Source organism: Syngnathus scovelli, chromosome 2, assembly GCF_024217435.2.
Source record: "Syngnathus scovelli strain Florida chromosome 2, RoL_Ssco_1.2, whole genome shotgun sequence".
Lineage (NCBI taxonomy): Eukaryota > Metazoa > Chordata > Actinopteri > Syngnathiformes > Syngnathidae > Syngnathus > Syngnathus scovelli.
Genome location: NC_090848.1, coordinates 3,079,642 through 3,101,164, shown reverse-complemented (window position 1 = coordinate 3,101,164; position 21,523 = coordinate 3,079,642). Strand labels below are relative to the sequence as shown.

At 44.8% G+C, this 21,523-nt stretch overlaps 3 protein-coding genes across 3 annotated transcripts; 1 reads left to right on the top strand and 2 right to left on the bottom strand.

Moving 5' to 3' along the window:
- Positions 1–870: 870 nt before the first annotated feature.
- Positions 871–4,864, bottom strand: dhh (desert hedgehog signaling molecule). The gene is made up of 3 exons (XM_049754065.2): positions 4,068–4,864; positions 2,022–2,283; positions 871–1,864 (listed from the first exon to the last, which is right to left on the bottom strand). The coding sequence occupies exons 1-3, from the start codon at positions 4,449–4,451 to the stop codon at positions 1,119–1,121; spliced, it is 1,392 nt and encodes a 463-aa protein (XP_049610022.1). The 5' UTR covers positions 4,452–4,864; the 3' UTR covers positions 871–1,118.
- Positions 4,865–8,003: 3,139 nt separating this feature from the next.
- lmbr1l (limb development membrane protein 1-like) lies at positions 8,004–17,663 on the bottom strand. The gene is made up of 17 exons (XM_049754064.2): positions 17,430–17,663; positions 14,688–14,772; positions 12,518–12,551; positions 12,145–12,284; positions 11,976–12,079; positions 11,791–11,914; positions 11,664–11,732; positions 11,532–11,596; positions 11,372–11,444; positions 11,220–11,309; positions 11,077–11,153; positions 10,941–11,018; positions 10,799–10,872; positions 10,632–10,722; positions 10,023–10,089; positions 9,734–9,895; positions 8,004–9,270 (listed from the first exon to the last, which is right to left on the bottom strand). Exons 1-17 carry the CDS (start codon positions 17,490–17,492, stop codon positions 9,185–9,187), a joined length of 1,482 nt encoding a protein of 493 aa, XP_049610021.1. The 5' UTR covers positions 17,493–17,663; the 3' UTR covers positions 8,004–9,184.
- Positions 17,664–18,290: 627 nt separating this feature from the next.
- On the top strand, positions 18,291–20,773 carry dnajc22 (DnaJ (Hsp40) homolog, subfamily C, member 22). The gene is made up of 4 exons (XM_049754457.2): positions 18,291–18,565; positions 19,091–19,661; positions 19,726–20,021; positions 20,097–20,773. The coding sequence occupies exons 2-4, from the start codon at positions 19,121–19,123 to the stop codon at positions 20,265–20,267; spliced, it is 1,008 nt and encodes a 335-aa protein (XP_049610414.1). The 5' UTR covers positions 18,291–18,565; positions 19,091–19,120; the 3' UTR covers positions 20,268–20,773.
- The last annotated feature ends 750 nt before the right edge of the window (positions 20,774–21,523 follow it).

Below are 21,523 nucleotides of genomic sequence, written 5' to 3'. Positions count from 1 at the left end.
TAAAAATAGTCTATACCGTCCTGCCTATTAAAGCGGAATAATACATACACAAGTGCAGGTTTTCATTTTGAAAATAGGTTGTTACTAGGCCTTTGCACAGGATTAGTTACCTCCCCATTCAGATTTAGCAAGATTGGATTAGATTTTTTTTAGGGGGCGGGGGGCGAGACTGCTTGGAGGACAGGCCGATTGGCCAATGGCTGTAAATCGAGGGTGGTATTAGGGGCTCCCGATTGCTCCCATTCGTCGGCAGCAAAGCAGAGTGACTCCCTTCCCATCTGCCTCCCTGCATCTCAAGGATAATCCCTCAGATGACACACACAGTGTTTACAACAGAGCATGAATCAGGTAACCGGACAAGCGCCAGATTGATACGAATCACCTAATATCGATCTGGGAGCGCTCCACTGTGGTCTGCTTGGGAAGGAGGGACAATTAAATACAATATTTCAAGATGATTGGGCCATGTGTCAAAGTCAAAAAAATATACACTCAAATACAGATACCTGAAAAATGTGCTTAAGTACACCAATTACTTAATATTTTAGGAATTCTAAGAATCTACTTTAACTAAAATGTAGTGTACATCAAGAAATAAACGGGTTTTGACAAGATACGAGTCACACTGGCCATTGAGTTTGTCCCGAGGCATGAGCAAAATTTGAGACGCGAGTGCACTTCAGAGAATCACCGCTAGATGGCAGCCCACACCCCTTCAACACATTGGTTGTCTTGCAATGGAAGGACACTATCAGTAGGTGGCGTTACTTCGCCAGTAAGGTTGTTCGCAAACTGCCAATAGACCCCACAGAAGAAGAAAAAGAAGGAAAGAGTATTTTGTGATTAAAATATCAAAAAACATTGTCTCGTTAAATCACATTTTAATGTTTGATGACAAAAGGTGAAAACATACAATACATATGGTGCATTTATTAAAATATGAAATATATATTACGTTTCAGATGGTAGAAAAATATAAAATCTATTGATTTGGCAAAATTCTACTAATGCATGTGAAAAATATTCCAAAGAATAATTACAAACGACCCAGTGCACAGACAGAGTGAGGTTTAGTTATCATACGGTGGAAGTGAACAAAAAAGAAGAACGCTATACCTTTAAGGATGAAAAGAGTTGGAGTCTAAAACCATACATCCCACACTGTACAAAAGTCGAGCATACCAGTGCACGTTTGATGCTTGACGCTGGATTGACGTTCTCCGAGCTCCATCCTGACATCTGGGTAGAGAAGTGTTCACGTCAAAAGCTCCATTACGACGGAGCCAGGTTGTGTTGGTGCCAGTCGTCTCTTCTGCCCAAAATAGGCGCTGGACTGAGGAGATAAATCGCAGAGGTCCAAAGGCCCAGTGCGCCAGCAGCTGCCCTTCCACTAGCGCGTAGCTGGACACCAGCACGCCGTCCACAAACAAAGTTCCATCTTCTGTCAAGGGCGCGTACGCCCCCGTGCTCTCTTCCACGGAAAGCGAACGGATTCGAGACGGCCCTATCTGCCCGTCTGCCCGCCGGATCAAAACGCAGTGCTCGGCTCTGGCTCTGCTAGCGAATCGCGCTTGATACTTGCTATCATCAAGCGCGCAGCCAGGGTCCAAGAAGAGCAGGTGGTGCGGCGTGATGGCCAATCGATGGCCGTCTTCCGTCTCCAGAGACAGAAAGGTCACCCGGGCCGCCCGGTCCCAGTGTAGAAAGAGCAGAACCGAGCTGAATACGATTTGACCCGTCGTCGACGCGGCCATCACTTTGTCCCCGGGGGTGAGTGAGGACATGCTTTTCTGCTTTCCTCCAGCAACAGTCACCCGGGCCCAGCCTGGGAAACAACCTCCTTTTTCCACCGCCACCGAGTGATCTGCAGAAACAGACCAGACAAAAATCCCCCAAAAATCAGGAAAACGATTAAATCTCATATCTCCACAAATGAGTACACCCATCTTTGCACATGACCTTCAATGACCTTCAACCATGCAAGTTCGGGACATGAATTCTCTTTTGCAGAGTGATCTTACCGGCTTTGACAGAGCAATGGATGTGATATTTGGATTCGTAGTGGACCCAGTCGAAGCCCGCCTCCACAGCCAGCTGGGCCAGCAGCCCGTATTTGTCCGTGTCTCTGTCGTCGGTCGTGATGTCCACGGCCCGACCTTCGTAATGCAGGGATCCGGCAGGGTGGTGGCCGTCCTCGTCCCAGGCCTCCGTCACCCGCAGGTGCACCCCTGGCCACTGGTTCATCACGGCGATCGCCAGCCTGTTCAAACATTCCTTACAGCGCTACAAGAAGCAAACACAAAAGGGGTTCAGTGTCAAATTAAGTCATCAACACAGTAAATTTTAGACAAGGTCATCAAGAGTTCACTATTTGGTCTTTTTTGGTTGTCTAAAAGGAAAATGGATGCCTTGGCAAGGTTGGGAAACACTACAAAGACTGCCGAAGAGACTCGCTGCCGAAATAGGTGCGTTGTTCCTTTTGTCCACTAGAGGGCGCTATGAGTTTTTTGAACTGTGACTTAAGCTGCTGTGAAATTTAGAACCAGATTAAATTGGACTGATGTTTTCTTCTACGGAGAGTGAAGCTAGTCTGGAACAACAAATCTAAATATTTGTAGGTTTTTTGTATTTTTTTTGTAATATTTTGTATTTTATATTTCCATTCCGTCAAAACAAAATGGAAATATGTATTAGCTACTTATTTTAGCTACTTATTAGCTTATTATTTTGGTGGGAGGCGCTTTTACGATACTGAACCATACTGGAACTGTCAAAATGTTGAATGACTTATTGGTTGAACTCCTACGCACATAACCAAACTTGATCAAGCTTTAAAGATGGATCAGCAATATGGCTTTTGAATTGGACTTAGCAAAATTTTCAAGAGTGAATTCTTTAATTTTCCTCTTAGATAGCTTAACATTTTGCGAGTATCAGAAAATCTGACACAGGTGTTTGCACATATGATGTGGTGGGCCAAAGCGCAGATTGCTTCGCATTCGTTTCAACTCCTACGAACCAATTTTTTGGCCGCCGCGGATGTTTGAAGGCCACTCAAGCACAAATGTTGTTATCATTTATTAACAGGGTGAAGCTGAGCACAATATGCGAGTCCAGCGCTTCCAAGCGTGACCATGAAGAATTGGACTCCATCTAACTTTTTCAACACGCTCTCCCTCATGTTTTAATTGCTTTTCTACTGGCACATAAATTCCTCCTCCACGAGAATGTAAGAAAAAATCTACGACTCGGCCGCCGCATTCCTTCGCCTTTTTTTGACAGGGTGACAGAATAATCAAGGCCTTTCTCTGTCTTTGCCAGCTGCGCCAAGCGTGAGACTCGAGATCAGAGCGGTGACTCCTCGGCCTCCCGTGGGCCGGCGTCGGTGAAGAAAGCGATGTCATCGGTCGGGCTCTCGGGGGTTTGAGCGAGTGAACGGCATTTGCCGAGAAGCTGTGGGAGAAGGCGGATCTGAGCGCCGCTAGCAAATATGCGCTGGGAAATTGTATTGGCGTGCACGTTGGAATGTGACAGCAAAGGGTGAGAAAGAGGCACAGAAAGCAAACGTCGTTGAAGAGAGAGAGGCGTTTCATTGTCACAACTACAATAGTGGCTTTTCCAACGGTGCCATTACTTCAGCAGGCGGGAATTTCGTATAGGCGACCTTTCTCCAAGTGGTGCACAAAGAACCGCTTTCACATTTGGGCAAACCAGCCAAAACGGCCAAAAAGTGGGCATGAGAAGGGCACGCATCACAAGCGCTGATATTCATGGGCCACATTTAGTGCCTAAAAAAGCAAACCCAGCCACAAATCACGCTTGGCCTCACAAATTGCTCCAATCCAACTGCCTTAAAAATATTATTTTTTAAAAAAGGAATTTTTCAGGGTGCACCTGTCCTAACAGCAAGGTGTTTGGTTAAATATTAAAAGGAGCTGCTCGCTTGGGCCTCTTAAGAGGGAGTGCTGATTTTTTTCCTTATCTTAAAAAAAAAGGAGGTGGAAATTTGTTTGTGCCAGGAGCAAGGTCAAATCGCAAATAATGAATGAAGGTGAAAAAAAAGCTACCTTAGTCATGAAGCGGTCCGCGTTGGTGTTCTCCTCATCTTTAAAGACAACGTCCGGGTTGTAGTTGCACACCAGCTCGTTGAAACGCTCCGAGTTCCTGGTGATCTTGCCCTCCGCTCTCCCGCTGGCTCCCAGGTTGTTCTCGGAGAAGTTGGGGAAGAACTGCTTGTAGCGCATGGCCGTGAGTTTCCTGGGCCTGGAGCGGACGCCGTAGCCCTGGCCCGGCCCGCATCCCTCGGCTAGGCACAGGCAGGTCCACAGGGCGAGCAGGCCCAGCCGGGAGCTCCGAACCCAGCGGGGCTGCTTCATTTGGGAGGCTTGATGCTTCAGGTGGGGGGGATGCTCAAATCTTGCTCCATTCCAAAACGCTGCTAGCTTGAGCATCAAAACTCAGGGACATCCCTTGAAATGGAACCGGAAAGTACTAGTTCATCAGCACCTACAACGCATTTCCGTATGAGGTCTTGAAGTTTAACCACGTGCGTATGAGCTGGTTGGAAGCCACCTGAGCACCGAAAGTCATCTTCATCTTGTATACCTGTCACGTCGCTCAAGTCCCGGTGCGTCGTGCGTTGTGGCGCGCGCCTTGAAATCGGAGCGAGTGTCACGCCGTCATCCTCTTGTGCGCGCTTTTTCAAGTCGGAGCGAGCCTCACTCCGTCATCCTCTTCTGCGCGTCCTTCTGCGCTCTTGTTGACTTGCCGCGCTGCTGGCCACCTTGCAGCAGCCATTTGGGTCTTATTAGAGTCGGCGGCAGCAGATTGCCCTCCCTTCCTCCCACCGCGCCAGGACAGCGCACGCCTCCTTCAATCCAACCTTTGAAAGGACACATGATTAGTCAGTCCGCTTGTGTTAACACAATGACACCACTCCACCCCCCGTCATCAACATCTCGGATAATCGTTCGGGCCACTTTGCTCGTATCCAAGACAAATGAGGCGAGACAGTTCAAATGCACTTTTGGTTCATCAATCAATAACCAGGAAAAACAGGTCAAATATTTAGAAGGTTAGGGAAAAAAATGTTATTAATAGACGGACTTGAAAGTGAAGGTCATGGAGCGAAAAACAAGTGTCCAGCCTTGACACCCCCAAAAGTCCGCCTTACTTCCCGTGTTTGAGGAACCAAGCTGGTGCCCCCAAGACCTTTCGCTCAGAAACACTCGAAAACAACATCTTTATTTTTATCCGCCTTGGAACAATAGAGACATGAAATGGGTCTGATAATAATGCTATGAAGGGGGAGGGCGAAATTGTTTGCAGTTCCAAGACTAATAGTGACACCTTGACGTATTCAAGTTTAGTTTGTTCCGTCACCATATACTCCATCAAATATTTTTTCCAGCCCCCACCACAAAAAACAAAAAAAATCCTAATCCGTCTCTTAATATTTAATATTAGTAATAATAATAATTATTATTATAAATATTTTATAAGAACAATAATTTTACAGTAATAATGATTTTATAACATTAAATAATAATAATAATAAAGGAGTACTAAAACAAATAGTAACAGTATTAAAACATACAATAATGACACTTCAATAACTTTGCCCCACCTTTTTTTCTTCAATTGAATGGATATTGCACTTCTCCTTCTGCTGTGCACACATTGGCCACTTGGGGGCAGTATAATATGGCTACACATGAAGACTGTCATGGTAACCTGCATTAAGATGAGTCTTTCTTTCCAGAAGATAAAAGAAAATATGAAAAATACGATGATTATCTGTCTACATGTGTTGCTCCATCACTTGTGTTCAACCAGCGAAATAAGATCAGCATTGGCTGCAACGTTCTTGTAAAGGTCACCAAAGGTTGCATCCCAAGCATCCGAGCTGGGAGGTTCCAGAAGATCCCGGATGTTGTAGGGAGGGGTGTCAGAGTGAAACAGCATTTTCCTGTCCTAATGAATAAACAAAAGACAGCACAAGTCTGGCATAAGCAGCACAGATGAGAGATGTCGGCTTCCATGACAAACGCAGGGCATGACTCAGACAAAAAAAAAAAAAAAAAAAAAGTTTACATCTTCACCATGTCGACACGTTTCATCAAAGCAATTTGAGAATGTAACATGAAAGGGGGAGGGGGGGGAGAAAGGAAGGAAGCGAGCCAGCGTCTGTGGGATGGAGATGGATAAAAAGTTGTGCTTATTGGTTTTGTTTTGTCTTATTTTGGCGGCCAATCCTCCCCCTTGTTGCTTCTTGTGAACTTTTTAACTCCCCCGTCCGATTCAGGATGGGAGTACATGCGCTTGAGCTTCCTGCAAAGCCACACCAATGCAAATGACATCTCTCCTCCCTTCTTCCCCAGGTCAGCACCTCATCTTATTCTCCAAAAAGGCTTTTAGGTCCAATGTTGTTCATCAGAGCTGCAGTCAGATGGCGGCTTTGACATCTCACGTGTTTGTCTTGTCCGAGAAACGCTGTGCAGGTTCCACTTCCTCAGATGGAGGCCGCTCGAAGGGTCTTTCCCTCTGCACGGCGGCGGTGGCGGCATCTCTCACTTCGTTATCGGCGCAGGAAGAGGCAGGGTGGGGCATTTTCGTGCACTTGCAGGCTCACCACCATATTGCATCCAACTTTTCCTAAAGTTAAGCAACAAAATTTGAAGGAGGCCAAGAAGACGTTGAGGTGGAGAAGACAAAAAAGGGTGGAACTTCCTGAACCCGAAAAAGCACCTCAATAGCTAGATATGATGCACCAACAACTTTGTTTTCTTTTAACATTCAGCAACCTGGCCCCGAAAAGTAGCAAAATACTCATTTAAAAGTGAAGGAGGACTTCCCGTGTGAAGCAAGCGTGGCGCGAGCGTGCACGCAGGATGCCGGCCGGGCAGAGAGCGCGAGTGGCGTTATCAGCTGATTAGCCGGCGAGTCTCGCCTTTTTCCTGTGAGTGCTTCGCTCACTTGCGAGCACACAAACGAGGGCCGGCCGGCCGACCGGCGCAACGGCGTCTAATTCATTTTGGCATCCAGTTCAAACGACCCACTGTCAGGAAAGCTAATCTGTCTCCCCCTCCCTCCCTCCCTTCATTCTTATGTTTTGACAATAAAGATAGCCTATCTCACCCCATTACCAGCAGCCTTGTCCGAGATACGGCCGGCAACCCGTCTACGTGTGTCACCCGAGTGGGTGACATGAGAAGCATTCTTGCTTGGAATAAATCTTGTCCTGTCCCTCAGGTGCTGCTCCTGTGCTACCTCAGGTTAGAGGTCAACACCAAGAAAATGCTCCAATGTGGGTTTCAATGAAATATAAGCAGATTTGGGTTATTGTGAAAAAGGGGGATGACCATATGGCAACGTTGGACCACGACAGCCTGTTTGTTGGAAAATGCATGAAAATTAGCCGGAGTAAAAGCGCACGTGTCAGTCTGTCAACAAAAGCTCTATCTGGAACTTCCTCAGACCTCAACGAGCCTCCAGATGTGCACAAACGCAACGTCCACGTCTGAGTTCATTTCCTTTTTGCAAAGGAAACGCAATGCAAAACAAACCCTTAAGAAAATAAGCGTGATTAAAACATCCAACCAAACAAAACAAGAAATGCAAACAAAAAAAATCAAGCCAGAGAAATTAATCAAGAGTCGGCCTTCTCTTGAACTGCCTTCAGAAAAATGGGATGAGGAAATGGACAATGGGCAAGGAAGAGTGACGGAAGAAAGGCGGCGAGCCGACTGTGGCGGAGACGTGAAGGAGAGAATGTCAGTCCTGATGATTTTTTTTTTTTTTAATCAGGCACTTGCAAGGAAAAAGGGAAAGCGTGGGCTCCACCGCAAAAGTGGCGTCGTGGTTAGACCCTGCTGAAAGACAAGCCAAAATACAGCATTCTTCTCGAGCTGATTAAAAGAAATGTAACCAGACGGGTGGAGGTCATCAGGATCCATCAGCCCAATGCTTTTGTTGCAGAATCAGCAAAAGGAAACCAAAAAAATAGACATTTTTTTTATTAGTTTTCCGGTTAAAATGACAACAGTGTTTTAAAGTAAACAATGAGAACTATTTGGCAATCTTTGAGACGAACTCTAAAGATTCGGCATCACGTTCGACAATTTAATATACGTAAAAACCCGTGACGTAAAGCTCCTCGCATGTGAAATAAGTAAATATTGTGTTCCAGCTGATTCAAAAAGACAAAAAATAGTGAGAGGACAATCCTCAGAGTGATCATACAATGTGGTGGTCAATTTTTTTTGTTTTTGTTTTTTTAAAAAGGCCAGTAAAGACCGCACAGAAAATATAGATTGTTAAATTTGAGATAGACTGCCCCCTGCTGGTCACAGCGACGTCGACAGAGCAGAGGAAGGCAAACTGATCAGTTTGGCCCTCTCGGCTTACCAAGTTACCCAAAAATTGAAAGCGATTAAACAAGAGGCAGCTGAGTCGAGCACATAAAAAAAAAAAAAATCACTTTTAAATGTTACGTATTGCACTTGCCCATAAAATGGCATCATGGTCATTATTCACAGTATGGTTGGTCCACGTCACACGTCGCCCCCAAGGGCCATCAATGCATAAGACAAAATGTAAAGCTTTCGTTTCGAGCATCTTTGTAAGTCACACTGTTTGACTTTGTAAACTTGCTCATCTACAAAAGGAAAAAAAAAAATTCTCCAAAGGAACTGGAAACCTTATGGTGCCATTTTGTCTATGCTGCTTTGCCGAGCGATCGACCGTGCAGCGGTCCAGGCCGCGCCAGATGGAAATCAGATTCCAACTCTTAAAAGCGTGGTGCGCCCTTTGAGAGAGAGAAGAAAGTGCGGGCGAGTCACAAAGAAAACCAGCGTGAGCGCTCACTCAAGCTAGCGCCGGAAGAGGAAACGACCTCACTTGAAAATAGCTTTGCTGACTTGCACTTTTCACAAGTCGCCATCGCCTATCTAATATGGCTTTGGTCTCAGGTTGCACCTGTTGGGGCCATCTCCAAGCCCAACAAGGAACGAGCCTTGAGGTTTTGTCCATCTCCTGCAACATCTGAGTGGAGCATCCACCGCACACGGTCAGGCGGTCTCATCCTTCTTTGCTCAGTGCAGGCCACGTCGCCAATGACGACAAAGTGTGTGTTTGGCTCAATCCTTTAAAAAAAAAAACCAAAAAAAAACCGACAAGGTCGCAGTCACTGGATTTTGGACAATCCGCTGGCCAGGAGGAGTCTGAAGGGTACGGTCGAGCGTGAGACGGTTAAGGGTAGTCGGTGGAGACCTGTAAAAAAGGTAGAGAATGAGATTACACAATCGCAGGGTGGGGTGCTAAAAACAGGGAAAAGAGGGGCCGAGGTGAAAGCAGACTCAATTCATCATGGAACAAAAGTGAGCTGGGAGGCAAAGGGAAAGAATAAGTCAGGTGGCCTTAGCGCAGAGATGCTATCTGAACTATACGGAAGGGCCACTGTGTGTGTTTGTGTTGGGCGGAGACTCCGTGTGTGTGTGCTGCGAGGGGTCGAGGGCGGCGGGTCCCCCCCGAGGGGATCTGAATCTCCTCCTGTCCTTTTACACTTTCCTGTACAAATTGTATTCTTTCTATCTGAGGAAAAGCGGCCAGCCCACAGGGAAATGGGGCCCCATGCTGGGAAAGGCTTGACGGCCATCCAAGTCGATTTTAGTTCAAAACGCTCATGCCATGTAAGGCCACTTTAAAAAAAAAAAAAAAAAAAAGGAAGACCCACCAAACGCCCGGATGAGTTCCCTCTGGACCGCCCAGGTGACCGTCTTGATCAGGGAGGCGGAGGTGAGCCCGGCAAACAGCATGTTGTAGAGGAACACGGCGTAGAAATTCCCAAGCCAGTTGTAGCGGCCGAAATCTCCCAGCAGATCGAAGCGTGTGATCCCTAAAAGCAAGAGAGAAGTGCAACACTCGAGTTTGGATTTACAAAGTCTTCTATCGCCCTCGTGTGGCTGTTATTAAAACTACAAGTGCAAAAAGCTGACTGTGCTCGCCTGCTTCTTTCTACTTACCGAGTGTACGTGAAAAGACTGGAAGTGCCGAGCTCAGGATGAGAAGAGAAACGCAGTTGGCAATCATCTAAAGGGGACCCAAAAAAAAAAAAAAAAAAAATGCAGTTTATGAACAGAAGCACAAGAGAAATAAGAGATTTTATCGATAACATACATTATATTTGTGCAACAGACTTCAAAGTGCACAAACAAGCAATATATTAGAAAAGATGGAGCAGTAAAATAAATAAATAAAATAAAATAAATATAAAAATCACAAAATATTTTAAAACACGAGTGGTTCTATGAAAAATTTGTTTTATTTGAAATCACTGCAACAGAAATGTCACTGACGGAATGTCAAATGATGAAAAACAAAACACAGCCAGAAAGTATGTAAAATGGGATTTCAGAATGGTGGTCTCCTTTTAATTCTTTTATTTTACCTAAAGAAATCAAAAATCTAATTTCCAAGTGTCTCCTGGCCAATTGCTAAATAGCTAGCAAGCTAACTGCAGGTGACAAGCGCGGTGGATAATTGATTGCGCAACATTTCTTATATTGTGGGAGCAGGTGCATCATTTCATTTTAGACAAAAAGACCACACAAAAAAAAATTACAATCGGGTACCTGTGTGAGGTTTGTGTTCCGTGCACGAGGCACCAAGCCAGTGAAGAGAGGAGAACTGTAGAAGCCAACAACGGACGACACCATCAGGTAGCTACCGTCCACCGTTGAGGAGAAATTTTTAAAAACCATCAGCAAACACAAAATGGCCGACTCTCGTCAAAGGATACAGAATGAGGACCACTTGAACCGCTGCACCCAATGAGCCAAACATGGAGAAGGAGGCCATCCCAAGGTGGGGGTCCTGAAAGCACATACAGAAGCTGTCACTCGGCAACACACACACGGCAGAAGCTCCCAGAAAATCCTTACTTCCATCCCTCTGGGCATCGCCGTCTCGTACAGGAGCAACTCCAGCACGTTGAAACACACCATCAGTACACACAACACCTGAAGACGCAAAAATATTAGCACGGAAATTTCAGTCGGCCCGCGAGAAGATGCTTACGGTGAGGGCGAGGAGCAGAAGCATGGCCAGCGGGTAGCCCAAGTTTCTCTGCCAGGCCGAAGCTTTCCTTCGCGTCTCTGAAAAGGTCGAAAGGAGTTAAGGACGCAAACGCCGGGCGTGGCCGACAGCGAGGCGAAACGCACCCAAAGCCGTGCGCTTTGTTCGGAGCGCTTGCTGCTCTTTCTTCATGGCCTCGACGTTCAGCTTGACCCAGCAGGACTCAGATCGGCCACCTTCACCCGAGCAAAACGTCAAACTTCACGAGCAACGGATGAAATCAAGACGGGCAACTCACGCTTTAATTTCCTGGAGAGCGAGTCGTCCTCCAACGTGGTGCAGCTGAGGTCCTCGTCCACATTTTCGAGGAGCTGCGGACGAGTCAGAAAAGTTCACCTTCAAAGCTGCTATTTTTAAACACGTGTGAGATGTATGAATAAATTAAAAAAATCACTCACCCGAGGTTTGACCAGCAGGCTGCCGGTGACGCTGAACATCCGAGACAAGCCGAAAGGCGTGCACACTGAGGAGAAACAAAAAAAATCAGCCGCCATGTGGTAACCATGCAGAACTTTCTGAGCGAGACCTACGCAGCAGCAGCAGCACTCCGAAGAGGGAGATGCCCGAGTACAAGTAGGGAAGGTAGTACTCCCACATATCTGCAAGCACACACACATGAGAAGACCCAAAGTTGTCAAGGCGGAGATGGTGACTCACCGTAGAGGCTCTTCCTGGCCACGTTGTGGTGGAGAAGTGCCGAGGCCACCCACACCATGCCCAACACCAGCAGGGCCAGAAGAAGCAGCAGGATCACCGCCTCGTATACTCTCGCCATGACGCCCTAGACGCGAGCCCGACGTTAGCTGGCTAGCCGCTCTTTGTCCAAAAATCGGCAGCCTTACCTTCTTGGAGCCTACGAAGCCTTCAGACTCGGTGAAGAAGTAAGCGAAAGGCATGAGGAAGACCAGGGACAAGTTGGAGAAAAGGAAAACCAGGTTCCACAATCCTGATAAAAAACAAGGAGGTCATTTTTCTGGTAGTTTGTGGAATGGAGCCAAGATGTAAATGTACCGTGGATGAGCGAGCCATTGAGCCATCGCACGTAGTAGCTGTGCGGGAAGGCGAGCAACACCTCGTTGGACACAATGGAGATAGGCAGGAGCAGCACGGCGCAGGCGGCCACCGACAGCGTGAACGTGCACAGCCACAGTCTGGGAAGGGGAGGGGAGGGGGGGAGCACATTCAAACCAGCAGTCACCTTTGCATTGTTTGTTTGTTTGCTTTTGCACGGGGGCAAAGTCTAAGATGAGTCGCCGAGGTAAGACGACAGTGCCAGCGTGTCGGGGGCAAAGGGCCAATCGCACTCCACCGGGTAATAAACGGACGATTCACTCACACGGACGACAATCAACGTGAGACGATTAATGATTAGCGTGACACTTACGCAATTTTGTTGACCGTGGCATCCTCGATATCATCTGAAAGAGAGCACAGCAGTGTTCAGTTTTTGTGAATAATCTTGTTTCTGATTTTAAGGAGGTCATTTTTTTTTTTTGGACACGTGGAGCAGAGGTGAAGGTCAAGCGACATTCCATACAGAAATCAATAGTTGTCACTGGCTTCAGTGGGAGGATTTTTGGAATGTAGGATCAGAGGTATGAATGGATCGATTTTATTTCGAGCTTAAGAACAGGAAAATCAGTAAAATGTAAAAGGAAAAAAAAAGAAAACAGGACAATAATAAAATGTCCTAAGTAAGTTATAAATAACAATTAGGACAGCTCGAAAAGGTTTAAATGAACAACAAAAAAATTGTCAGTGGGAATGTTTCTTGTTAGCTTCAAAGGCATCCATGAAGAAGAAGAAAATAAAATAAAAAAATAGTTTCGGGCTCCTCTTAACAATACGGAAGAGAATTAGGGCCAGCGAAAATAAAAAAACAAGAGAAAAAAAAAAGGAGAGGGACCGGATGATAACTTTTTTTCCCTCATAATTCTGACTTTTTTTTCCTCATAATTCTCACTTTAAAGTCAGAAATCTGAGGGAAAAAAAAGTCAGAAAAAAAAAATAAAAAATAGTTTTGGGCTCCTCTTAATACGGAAGAGAATTAGGGCCAGTGAAGTAAAAAAAAAAAAGAAAAAAAAGAAGGCGAGGGACCGGATGCTAACTTTTTTTTCCTCATAATTCTGACTTTTTTTTCCTCATAATTCTCACTTTAAAGTCAGAAATCTGAGGGAAAAAAAAGTCAGAAAAAAATAAATAAAAAATAGTTTTGGGCTCCTCTTAATACGGAAGAGAATTAGGGCCAGTGAAGTAAAAAAAAAAAAGAAAAAAAAGGAGAGGGACCGGATGCTAACTTTTTTTTCCTCATAATTCTGACTTTTTTTTCCTCATAATTCTCACTTTAAAGTCAGAAATCTGAGGGAAAAAAAGTCAGAAAAAAATAAATAAAAAATAGTTTTGGGCTCCTCTTAATACGGAAGAGAATTAGGGCCAGTGAAGTAAAAAAAAAAAAAAAAAAGAAAAAAACGAAGGAGAGGAAACGGATGCTAACTTTTTTTTCCTCATAATTCTGACTTTTTTTCCACAGAATTCTCACTTTAAAGTCAGAATTCAGAGAAAAAAAAGTCAGAAAAAAAAAAATATATAGTTTTGGGCTCCTCTCAACAATACAGAAGAGAATTAGGGCCAGTGAAGAAAAAAAAAAGTAGGAAAAAAAAAAAAAAAAGGAGAGGGACCGGATGCTAACTTTTTTTCCCCTCATAATTCTGACTTTTTATCCTCAGAATTCTCACTTTAAAGTCGGAATTCTGAAAAAAAAATCTGAATCCCATCACCCTTCTTTTTTTCTCTTCACTGTCCCTAACCCTCTTGCGATTCATTGTTGGCACGCTGCTGCTATTCGCCGCATGGCGGACCTGGCGCGGCAACAGATGCAAAGCCACTTGGCCTGTTGGAACATCTGCTCTCAATAAAGCCAAGATATTGAATGGCTTACATAACCGCCGTCCGTAAGCGCAAAGAAATGTGAAGACGATCCTCCCCACTTTTGACAACAAAACCAAACATGCAAGCACGGCATTCTCGTCAATCAACGAGTACGTTCCAGTCGCAAACTTAAACGTGCAAAAAGCAAAAAACAACAGAAGGATCTCAAATGCAAAACTTTATAGGGAATTCAAAACCCACCCAAATTAATCCTCAAAAATTTTGTGTTAAAAACATGTCAGGATGTTTGTGTCAGCAGAAAAAGAGCCTGAAGCTCCAAGCCCAAAGTACAAGGCGCTGTTTATCTTGGAACGAGATTCTCGGGCAGCCCCTCCTCGTCTTGATCCAGCCCGAGGGGGGGGTAGTTGCCAAACACGCCTTCTGCACCTTTAGCTACTTTCGGGCCGTGGCGCTTCCTCCACGTGACAGACATTCGTGCAAACATTGCAACGGTCTATAAACACGAGGAACCGCATTTACGCTTGTTTGTGCTTTTGGAAGCGATGAATAAATATTTGAAGATTTGGGGGTCTGCTCAAAAAAGTCACACCAACGTTCTTGCACAAGCATCCAGAACCTTTTTTTTCTAAGGTGGACGGGCCTCCAAACAAAACGTTTGGACTCACCTGTGACAAACTCGGCAGTCTTCTTGAAGCGTGCGAGGATGAGGTAGGAGACCATGTAGAGGCACGAAAACAGCAGCACGCAGATCTGCACACAAAAAATACACATTTGAGGCTAAACAGCTCCAAATTAAAAAAAAAAAAAAAAAGAGGCGCAAAGAGGATAAATGGATGAGACACGCCGACAGATGGAGGCATTAGCTCATTCAAACAAAGACTTCCAAATGGGTGACAGTGATGCAAAGAGGAGATTAAGGGCCTCGAAATGAGAGTAAGTGGCAGATATCTGCTGTCCAAGATGTGGGTCAACGCTATTGCTCACGCTCCGTTGGATGTCATATTTTCAAATCCGAACCAGGAGAACAAATTTGCAAACTCTCAAGAAGAGGTGGTGCGGGAAAAAAGTGGTGACTCACGGTAATTAATTTGACAAGACAAACAAAAAAGATTTGCCTGCAGAAATGGCATCGTGACAACTTTGGCGTGGTGAGAACGTTTTGGGCGCTAAGCAGAAAGGAAATATTGCTTTTTTTTTTTTTTTGCAATGAGAACATGAATGAATGTGTACGCTGCAATGTTGTTTTGGGGGTTGGACGCCCGCCCCCCTCGATTCTGAGGGGCAGGACAGCGGGTGACCTACTTTGGAAAAGGGGCAAAGGGACAAAAGAAAAAAAAAATCTATGAAATGGAGCGCTCGGAAACGTTTTAAGTCGGGATGGGAATTATTTAAAAACAAAACATTACATTTAACGGCAATTAAAAAAAAAATATGTCAAAAAAGTCTAAATTAAATAAAAGATTAAATAATTTAAAAAAATATATTTTAAAAAATTGCATTCTAATTCCATAGAAGATCCATTCCTTACAATCTCATTTGTTAAATTTATATAGACAATTTTATATCCTGATTAAAAAAAAAAAATCCCAATATAATACTTTCCCTGAAAGTAGCAAAATGATTGGCAATGTTTCTTTTCAGACATTTGAAAATGGATACCGGAAAAAAAAAATCTGGCAGCGCAAGCAGCCTACAGATATGAAAGTGTCACCGTGGACATTCGAATGAAGCTGAATGGGAAAAAGCGCCAAGGCTTCTTCACACGAGTATTTATATGTGATGCTGTAGCGTTGCCATGGTTACGTTAATTAACCTCCAATCCTAGCTGACGTACGATCAAAGGTGCACAAGTCACTTTTGCACGTCATGTATCCGCATGACATTCTTCTTGGGCCTTCTCCAGGTACTGGGTGTGGCTCCAGAATTCTTACATAGTCTTTGGAACGTTAAGTACCTCCGCCAAGAGCTCGAGTTCTCAGTGGAGTCTTATTTCTGTTTGCACGTTGCTAACAAGATGCAAAACAACTTGATCACATCTCTCAACAAAAAAAAAAATTCACTCCAGGGATCAACGACCGAGTTTTGACTATTTGCCGTACTCAAGAAGGTACAAGACGAGCTTTGGCGTCAAAGTCTGGTTCGAACACAAATTGTACGCTCAGCAAAAGTTTGACAATCTCCTCAAGCATTCAAGCAGTCAGCAAATATCCTCGCCGCAACTGTTGACGCTAATATTTGAAAATAGGCTAATGACAAAATTAGCACTTGTCAGTCAGGAATGTGGAAAATATGCAAAAATGGCAGATGAAGATTCACAGTGCGGAGCTCGTCTGCAATCTATTCACATCGTTGGTTAAAAAAAAAAAAAAAAATCACTTCCTGGAATAAGTCCTCCAATTATCAGCCGTGACTCACAACATTGGTGTTTTCTTTTGAGAAAAGAATTTGGAAGCAGCAGAAAACACTCAAAAGATCACTTGAACTTTTCTTACGTCACTCCGGTTGGGCCGAGTGAGCGTCGAGAAGCCGAGTAAAGTGCAACCTTGGAGATATGGTATCTCCAAATTGAACTGTTTTGGCTATTTGAAGAATTAAAAGCAAACATTTTCAGTGCTGCAAACTAAAAGCATCTTTTTGACCTCACCATCATTTCAAGGTACTTGAAGAAGCCAAGTCAAAATGTTGCTAATGTGACAAACAACCATGCTAGGAAACATAAATGCTAATTTCGTTTACTAAGTCAATTAGATTTTTATACTGTAGCACTTATAGATTTCGTAATTCGTGTATAAAGTACAGATTGATAACATTTGATATCTCAGGCGAGAAAACAAAATCAAATCAGAAAAAGAAATCTAATCTTACTGGAATGCCTTTGAAGGCTCCAAAGGAAATGAAATGTAATTGGGGGCAAACTGATTGAAAAGTCAGCAGGGCACAGTGACCTAACAGATCATGCAACAAAGCAAATAACACGTTTAATGCTGAAAAAAAAAATTATTTGCCTGACCACAATTCAAGAAGGTATGATTTATTCTAAAGTATGGCAGCAGGTTAAATGAATCTCCTGCTCTCTTGTGCAAAAAAAAAATTCTTTTTTTTTTTTGCTTTGTTGAGAAACGTTATAGTTGTAGTTAGTGTAGATCACTTGGAAGTGGAAACATAAAAAAAAAAAAGAGAGAGAAGAATGTATTGTCGAAAGCAAGGGGTGATGAGGCCACCCCACTTCCCCTCTCTACCAGCTGCATCCGTGCATTTAAAAAAAAAGAAAAAAAAAAGAATAAAAAGTAACGTAGCGTTAACATCGCTTCAAAAAGGCTCCCCAGCAGCGGACGTCACTTCACGTGTGCTTTTGCATTGTTTATTGATCATTTTTGAGAATGAAACGCGAACGCACGCACACTTACGATGGTCTCCCGGACACGGTTGTGAAAAAGTTGCTCCCTCAACGACACGTCGTCCGTTTCCATCCTCCGACACCATAACAGAGGAAATGTCGGCTTCACGAGCCAAACACTTTTGCTCGTCCGATTGTTACAAGTCGGCGCATCTCGTCAACATCGCCGCAGATGGAAAGTGATTGGAGCAGCTCGGGTCGGGTTGAGTGTGCTACGATTAGCACCGTGCTACTCGGTTAAGAAGCTAGGGGGCGGGACCGAGGGGCGGGGCTATGTACAGGAGTCTGTCACAGGTAGCCAGCCGTCAATCATGGGACTGTCTCATCATAATCACAAAATAAGCAGATATGTTGACGTCATACTAAGCAATACAGAAAAAGCAAGCACACGTGCATATACTTTAATTTTTGAGTAACTGTGATTGTACTCCCCTTCCGAATATGACTTATTACTTGAACCCAAGCTCCCAGTCGCTCATCTGAAGTTACTTGGCATTTGGAATCAAAATGTCACGGTTGAAAGATGAAACACATCGCTTTGGGCCAAATGTAGAAATGCCAAATAGGTTTTCTCTCTGACGTCTTTCCTTACACGTGTCCTTATAGGTTATGTGTGTGAATATAAGATTAAATTATGTTTAAAAGCACTGCATGGACTCTTTTTTTCAAAATAGGCTTGCAACTTTTTCCACGCACGGACACTTCAAAAATGACATTGTGGGGAACCACCTCCCATTCCGTATGAAAGTCTTCTTACTTGGTCCAATTCCTCCTACTTATTTTGATTATCAAAACTATAGTCAAAAAGAAAGCGAAATAAAACTCGCTGCCTAACATTTAGTGCACGTTTGCGCATGCGCAGTGACCTAAATGTCAAACGCAGCACACTGAGCGATTTAACAGAGCGAATTTAAACATCGGATTTTCCGACCCGAATCTTTCCGGGTAAATATGTAAGTAATGATGTCATGCGAGCTACCATTACGATTTAGGGCAATGAGCACCTAGAGTGATCAAGGTCCATAAACGTTGACGTGTATCACGTGCTGTCACTGACAAAGTCCAAACTGTTGCAAAAACTTCAATCGGAGAAAGACTGAAGAAGATTGATCATCTCAAGGATTTCCAACATTCAAAACGAAATTGGCAAGTAAACAAAACTTTTGGCCGGCATGAGTATGTTGATGTTATCAAGATGTTTTGATTACTTTATTTTGATAATGCAAGATCTTTCCGCTGTGTTTAGATTATTGAATGATTTAATTTGTGAATATACAACATGCGGCTCACCATTTATCGTGGTGTCTTGTGGTCATCTAACTTACGGGTTTTTCAAAATATGAGCTGTCTTTCGGTTTATTTTTATTTTTTGCTGCCTTCCTTTAAAAAAATCGAGACTTGATTACACCACAGCGCAAATAAACATGCCATCGCTTACTATTAGTTGTGAAAGTCTTCTTGTTGTCTGCATTATACCGCCCCCTGGTGGCCAAGGAAGAGCAGTACAATGTTTATTGAATTCAAGATTTTAAAAAAAAGAAAAGACTTTTCAAGTCTCGCGGCATATCACTTTTGCACAGCAGTCCCTTGCAACCCCGGCTAGTAGTAAAGTGAAGCTAACAAAATTGTAACACAACTTGAAAATGAAACTCGTGTGTCTCCTCCCCACAGAGTGTCATCACCTGCAGGGGGCGTCACAAGATGGTGAAACGCATCACGGCCGCCTACGCCCTGTGGGCGCTAGGTGGTCCTTTTGGCCTTCACCATTTCTATTTGGGGCGGGACAGGCACGGCCTGTTATGGCTCCTAACCCTGGGAGGTTTCGGTTTTGGCTGGATCCGAGACCTGATACGTATTCCGGCGTACGTGCGTGAAGCCAACCGAGATGCCAAGACGCAGAATCGAATGTACAACGACGCGCTCCCTCCCCCAGTAAACCCAGTTCGCTTTATCGGCCAGGTGTGTGTTGGGATCTACTTTGGCTTGGTGGCGCTAATTGGGCTGCGCTCCCTGGCTTTCTTCCACTTGATTGTTCTGCCTTTGTGTGTGGGCGCAGGGGTGCACCTGGTGTCCACCGTGGGCCGACACACCTCCGATCTCCCCAAAACCCTCAAAGCTAGTCTCTTAACTGCCCCGATATTCTATGGCAGCACTCTCGCCCCTCTGCCAATTAGCTTGGCGGCTAGCGTCACGGCCACACAGCACCGCAGGTACAAGAGAGCGAGGACCGCCCAGCCACTCGGTAGGACCAAAAAAAGTGTCCGGCTTCAATCTCGACCATCCTTGACCTTTGGGGTACTTTTCAGGTTTGCGGCTTTGCATGCTGAGTCTGGCTTGGCTGGCCTTCTCAACTCCGTTGGCATATTGCGTCCTCCATAACACCACGGCCACGTTGTATTACCTCTCGGATTGTGTGACGGCGCTGCTGGATATGTTCTGGTTCTTCCCTTGGCTCCGAAGCGCTTTGGAGTACGTTCTTTTAATGCCGTATCGCTTCTTGTGCGTCGTGACTGGAGGAGACTATTATGAAGAAGCCTGGAAGAAGATGCTGGAAATATTACTCCTCAAAGATTACACGGAGGAGGAAAAAAAGGCGCTGGAGGTGAGTCATTGCTTTTGGAGACATTTCGTGCGTTGTATTTTGTTGATTTGATGTCTTTATTGTCATGTATTGCAGGTTTTATCGCTAGGAGCACAAGCATCTCTTGAGGAGATAACACGTGGTTATAGGGAGCTTGCCAAGACTTGGCACCCGGATCACAACCCCAGCAAGGATGCCGAAGCCACGTTTATCAAGATCCACAAGGCGTATCGGCTTCTTCTACAGCGCCACAGGCCCTTCAGATAGTTGCTGAGAATAAGTTGGCACAGGCACACGCCACTGTCATTTTTTATTATCATCTGGGGGAATTTTTTTTTTTGCCAACTTGCCACTTTTGGCTAACAGAGTTGACTTGAGCTGGAAACAAAATTCAGTCCATTCTCTTTATTCACACACTAGAGAGCTACGCATCGGTAAACAAAATACTGAAACATCTTAAAAGCTACAAGGTTCAAATTCATACATTGATAGGATAAGGCCTGCAAGTGCTGACTTCAAAACGGAAGACAGTACTTTGCTGCCCTCTAGTGGCGCGCTATTAACATCCATCCTTGAACTGTTATATTCCACCCATAATCAGGAGTAGTGAATGTTGTACGTTACTTTACATAACCGTATACTTTGTCTTGTTTGTAATTTATTGTTAATGCGGCAGCGCTTTTTTTGTTTTTTAAAGTTTGAATGAATGTTATTTAATGTATGACTGAATGACGTATGTAAAGTCTAACTAATAAAAATAAAAAAAAGCCACAGCGATTAGCAGTAAACTAGTTTATTTTGAACGTAAGGCCTACTAATCAATTTACATGTTTATGCGAATCGATGCATTCGACAGTCTGCAGGCCGGAAGTTGTTTGGGGCTCTCAGGTAAAAAAAAAAAAAAAAATTCGAGCGATGCTGCCTGAGCGTTGAAAACAAAGCTCAATCCAGACACTTCCGAGGAAGGAAAGAACGAGCGGTGGGTGAGCAGGTAAGAAAACGCTTTATGAACGCTCGCGAACCCTAAAAACAGGCACCATTTGTAAGCCTTTTATTTTTTCCGCGAGAGTTGAACGAGGGTGAATGCCATTCGTCGTGTGCGCTGCTGCCATAGCAACGGGGCGCGAGAAACATTGAAACATTGCATGGCAGCGCTGACAGTTGAATGTGCTCGATGCTGGGGCGTCCGTGCGTGCGTCCGTGCGTCCGTGGATGCGGCTGTCATCCGCCCGTCATTGGTGACACGCCGTTTTTAGCCGACAAGGAAACGCGCCGAGTGGCTCAAACAAGTGGCCAAATATGTGTGGAGGCCAGGTGGTTATTTGCAAAATAATAACCGCACGGTCGCCCTCCTGCAGAGATGAACGATTGTCGGTCAAGAGTCGGCGCTAGAGTACGCGCCGTCTCCCCCCCCCCCCCCCCCCCCCCTCTCTCCTCCCCACCCCCACCCAGCCGTGCCCTGGTGTGACTGGCGCGTCTGCATCCGCGCCTGTTGCTCTCCAAGCGGCCGGAAGTAGGCAGGC

Excerpts from the sequence above, each read along its gene's own strand:
- dhh (XM_049754065.2), bottom strand. The coding sequence starts at position 4,451 with ATGCTCAAGCTAGCAGCGTTTTGGAATGGAGCAAGATTTGAGCATCCC. Across the intron at positions 2,284-4,067 it reads CGGACCGCTTCATGACTAAG|CGCTGTAAGGAATGTTTGAA; the intron begins GTAGCTTTTTTT and ends TGCTTCTTGTAG. Across the intron at positions 1,865-2,021 it reads CCATTGCTCTGTCAAAGCCG|ATCACTCGGTGGCGGTGGAA; the intron begins GTAAGATCACTC and ends CTGTTTCTGCAG.
- lmbr1l (XM_049754064.2), bottom strand. The coding sequence starts at position 17,492 with ATGGAAACGGACGACGTGTCGTTGAGGGAGCAACTTTTTCACAACCGT. Across the intron at positions 11,445-11,531 it reads GCCTGCTGGTCAAACCTCGG|CTCCTCGAAAATGTGGACGA; the intron begins GTGAGTGATTTT and ends ACTCGTCCGCAG. Across the intron at positions 9,896-10,022 it reads AGTCTTTTCACGTACACTCG|GGATCACACGCTTCGATCTG; the intron begins GTAAGTAGAAAG and ends TCTTGCTTTTAG.
- dnajc22 (XM_049754457.2), top strand. The coding sequence starts at position 19,121 with ATGGTGAAACGCATCACGGCCGCCTACGCCCTGTGGGCGCTAGGTGGT. Across the intron at positions 19,662-19,725 it reads GAGGACCGCCCAGCCACTCG|GTTTGCGGCTTTGCATGCTG; the intron begins GTAGGACCAAAA and ends GGTACTTTTCAG. Across the intron at positions 20,022-20,096 it reads AGGAAAAAAAGGCGCTGGAG|GTTTTATCGCTAGGAGCACA; the intron begins GTGAGTCATTGC and ends CATGTATTGCAG.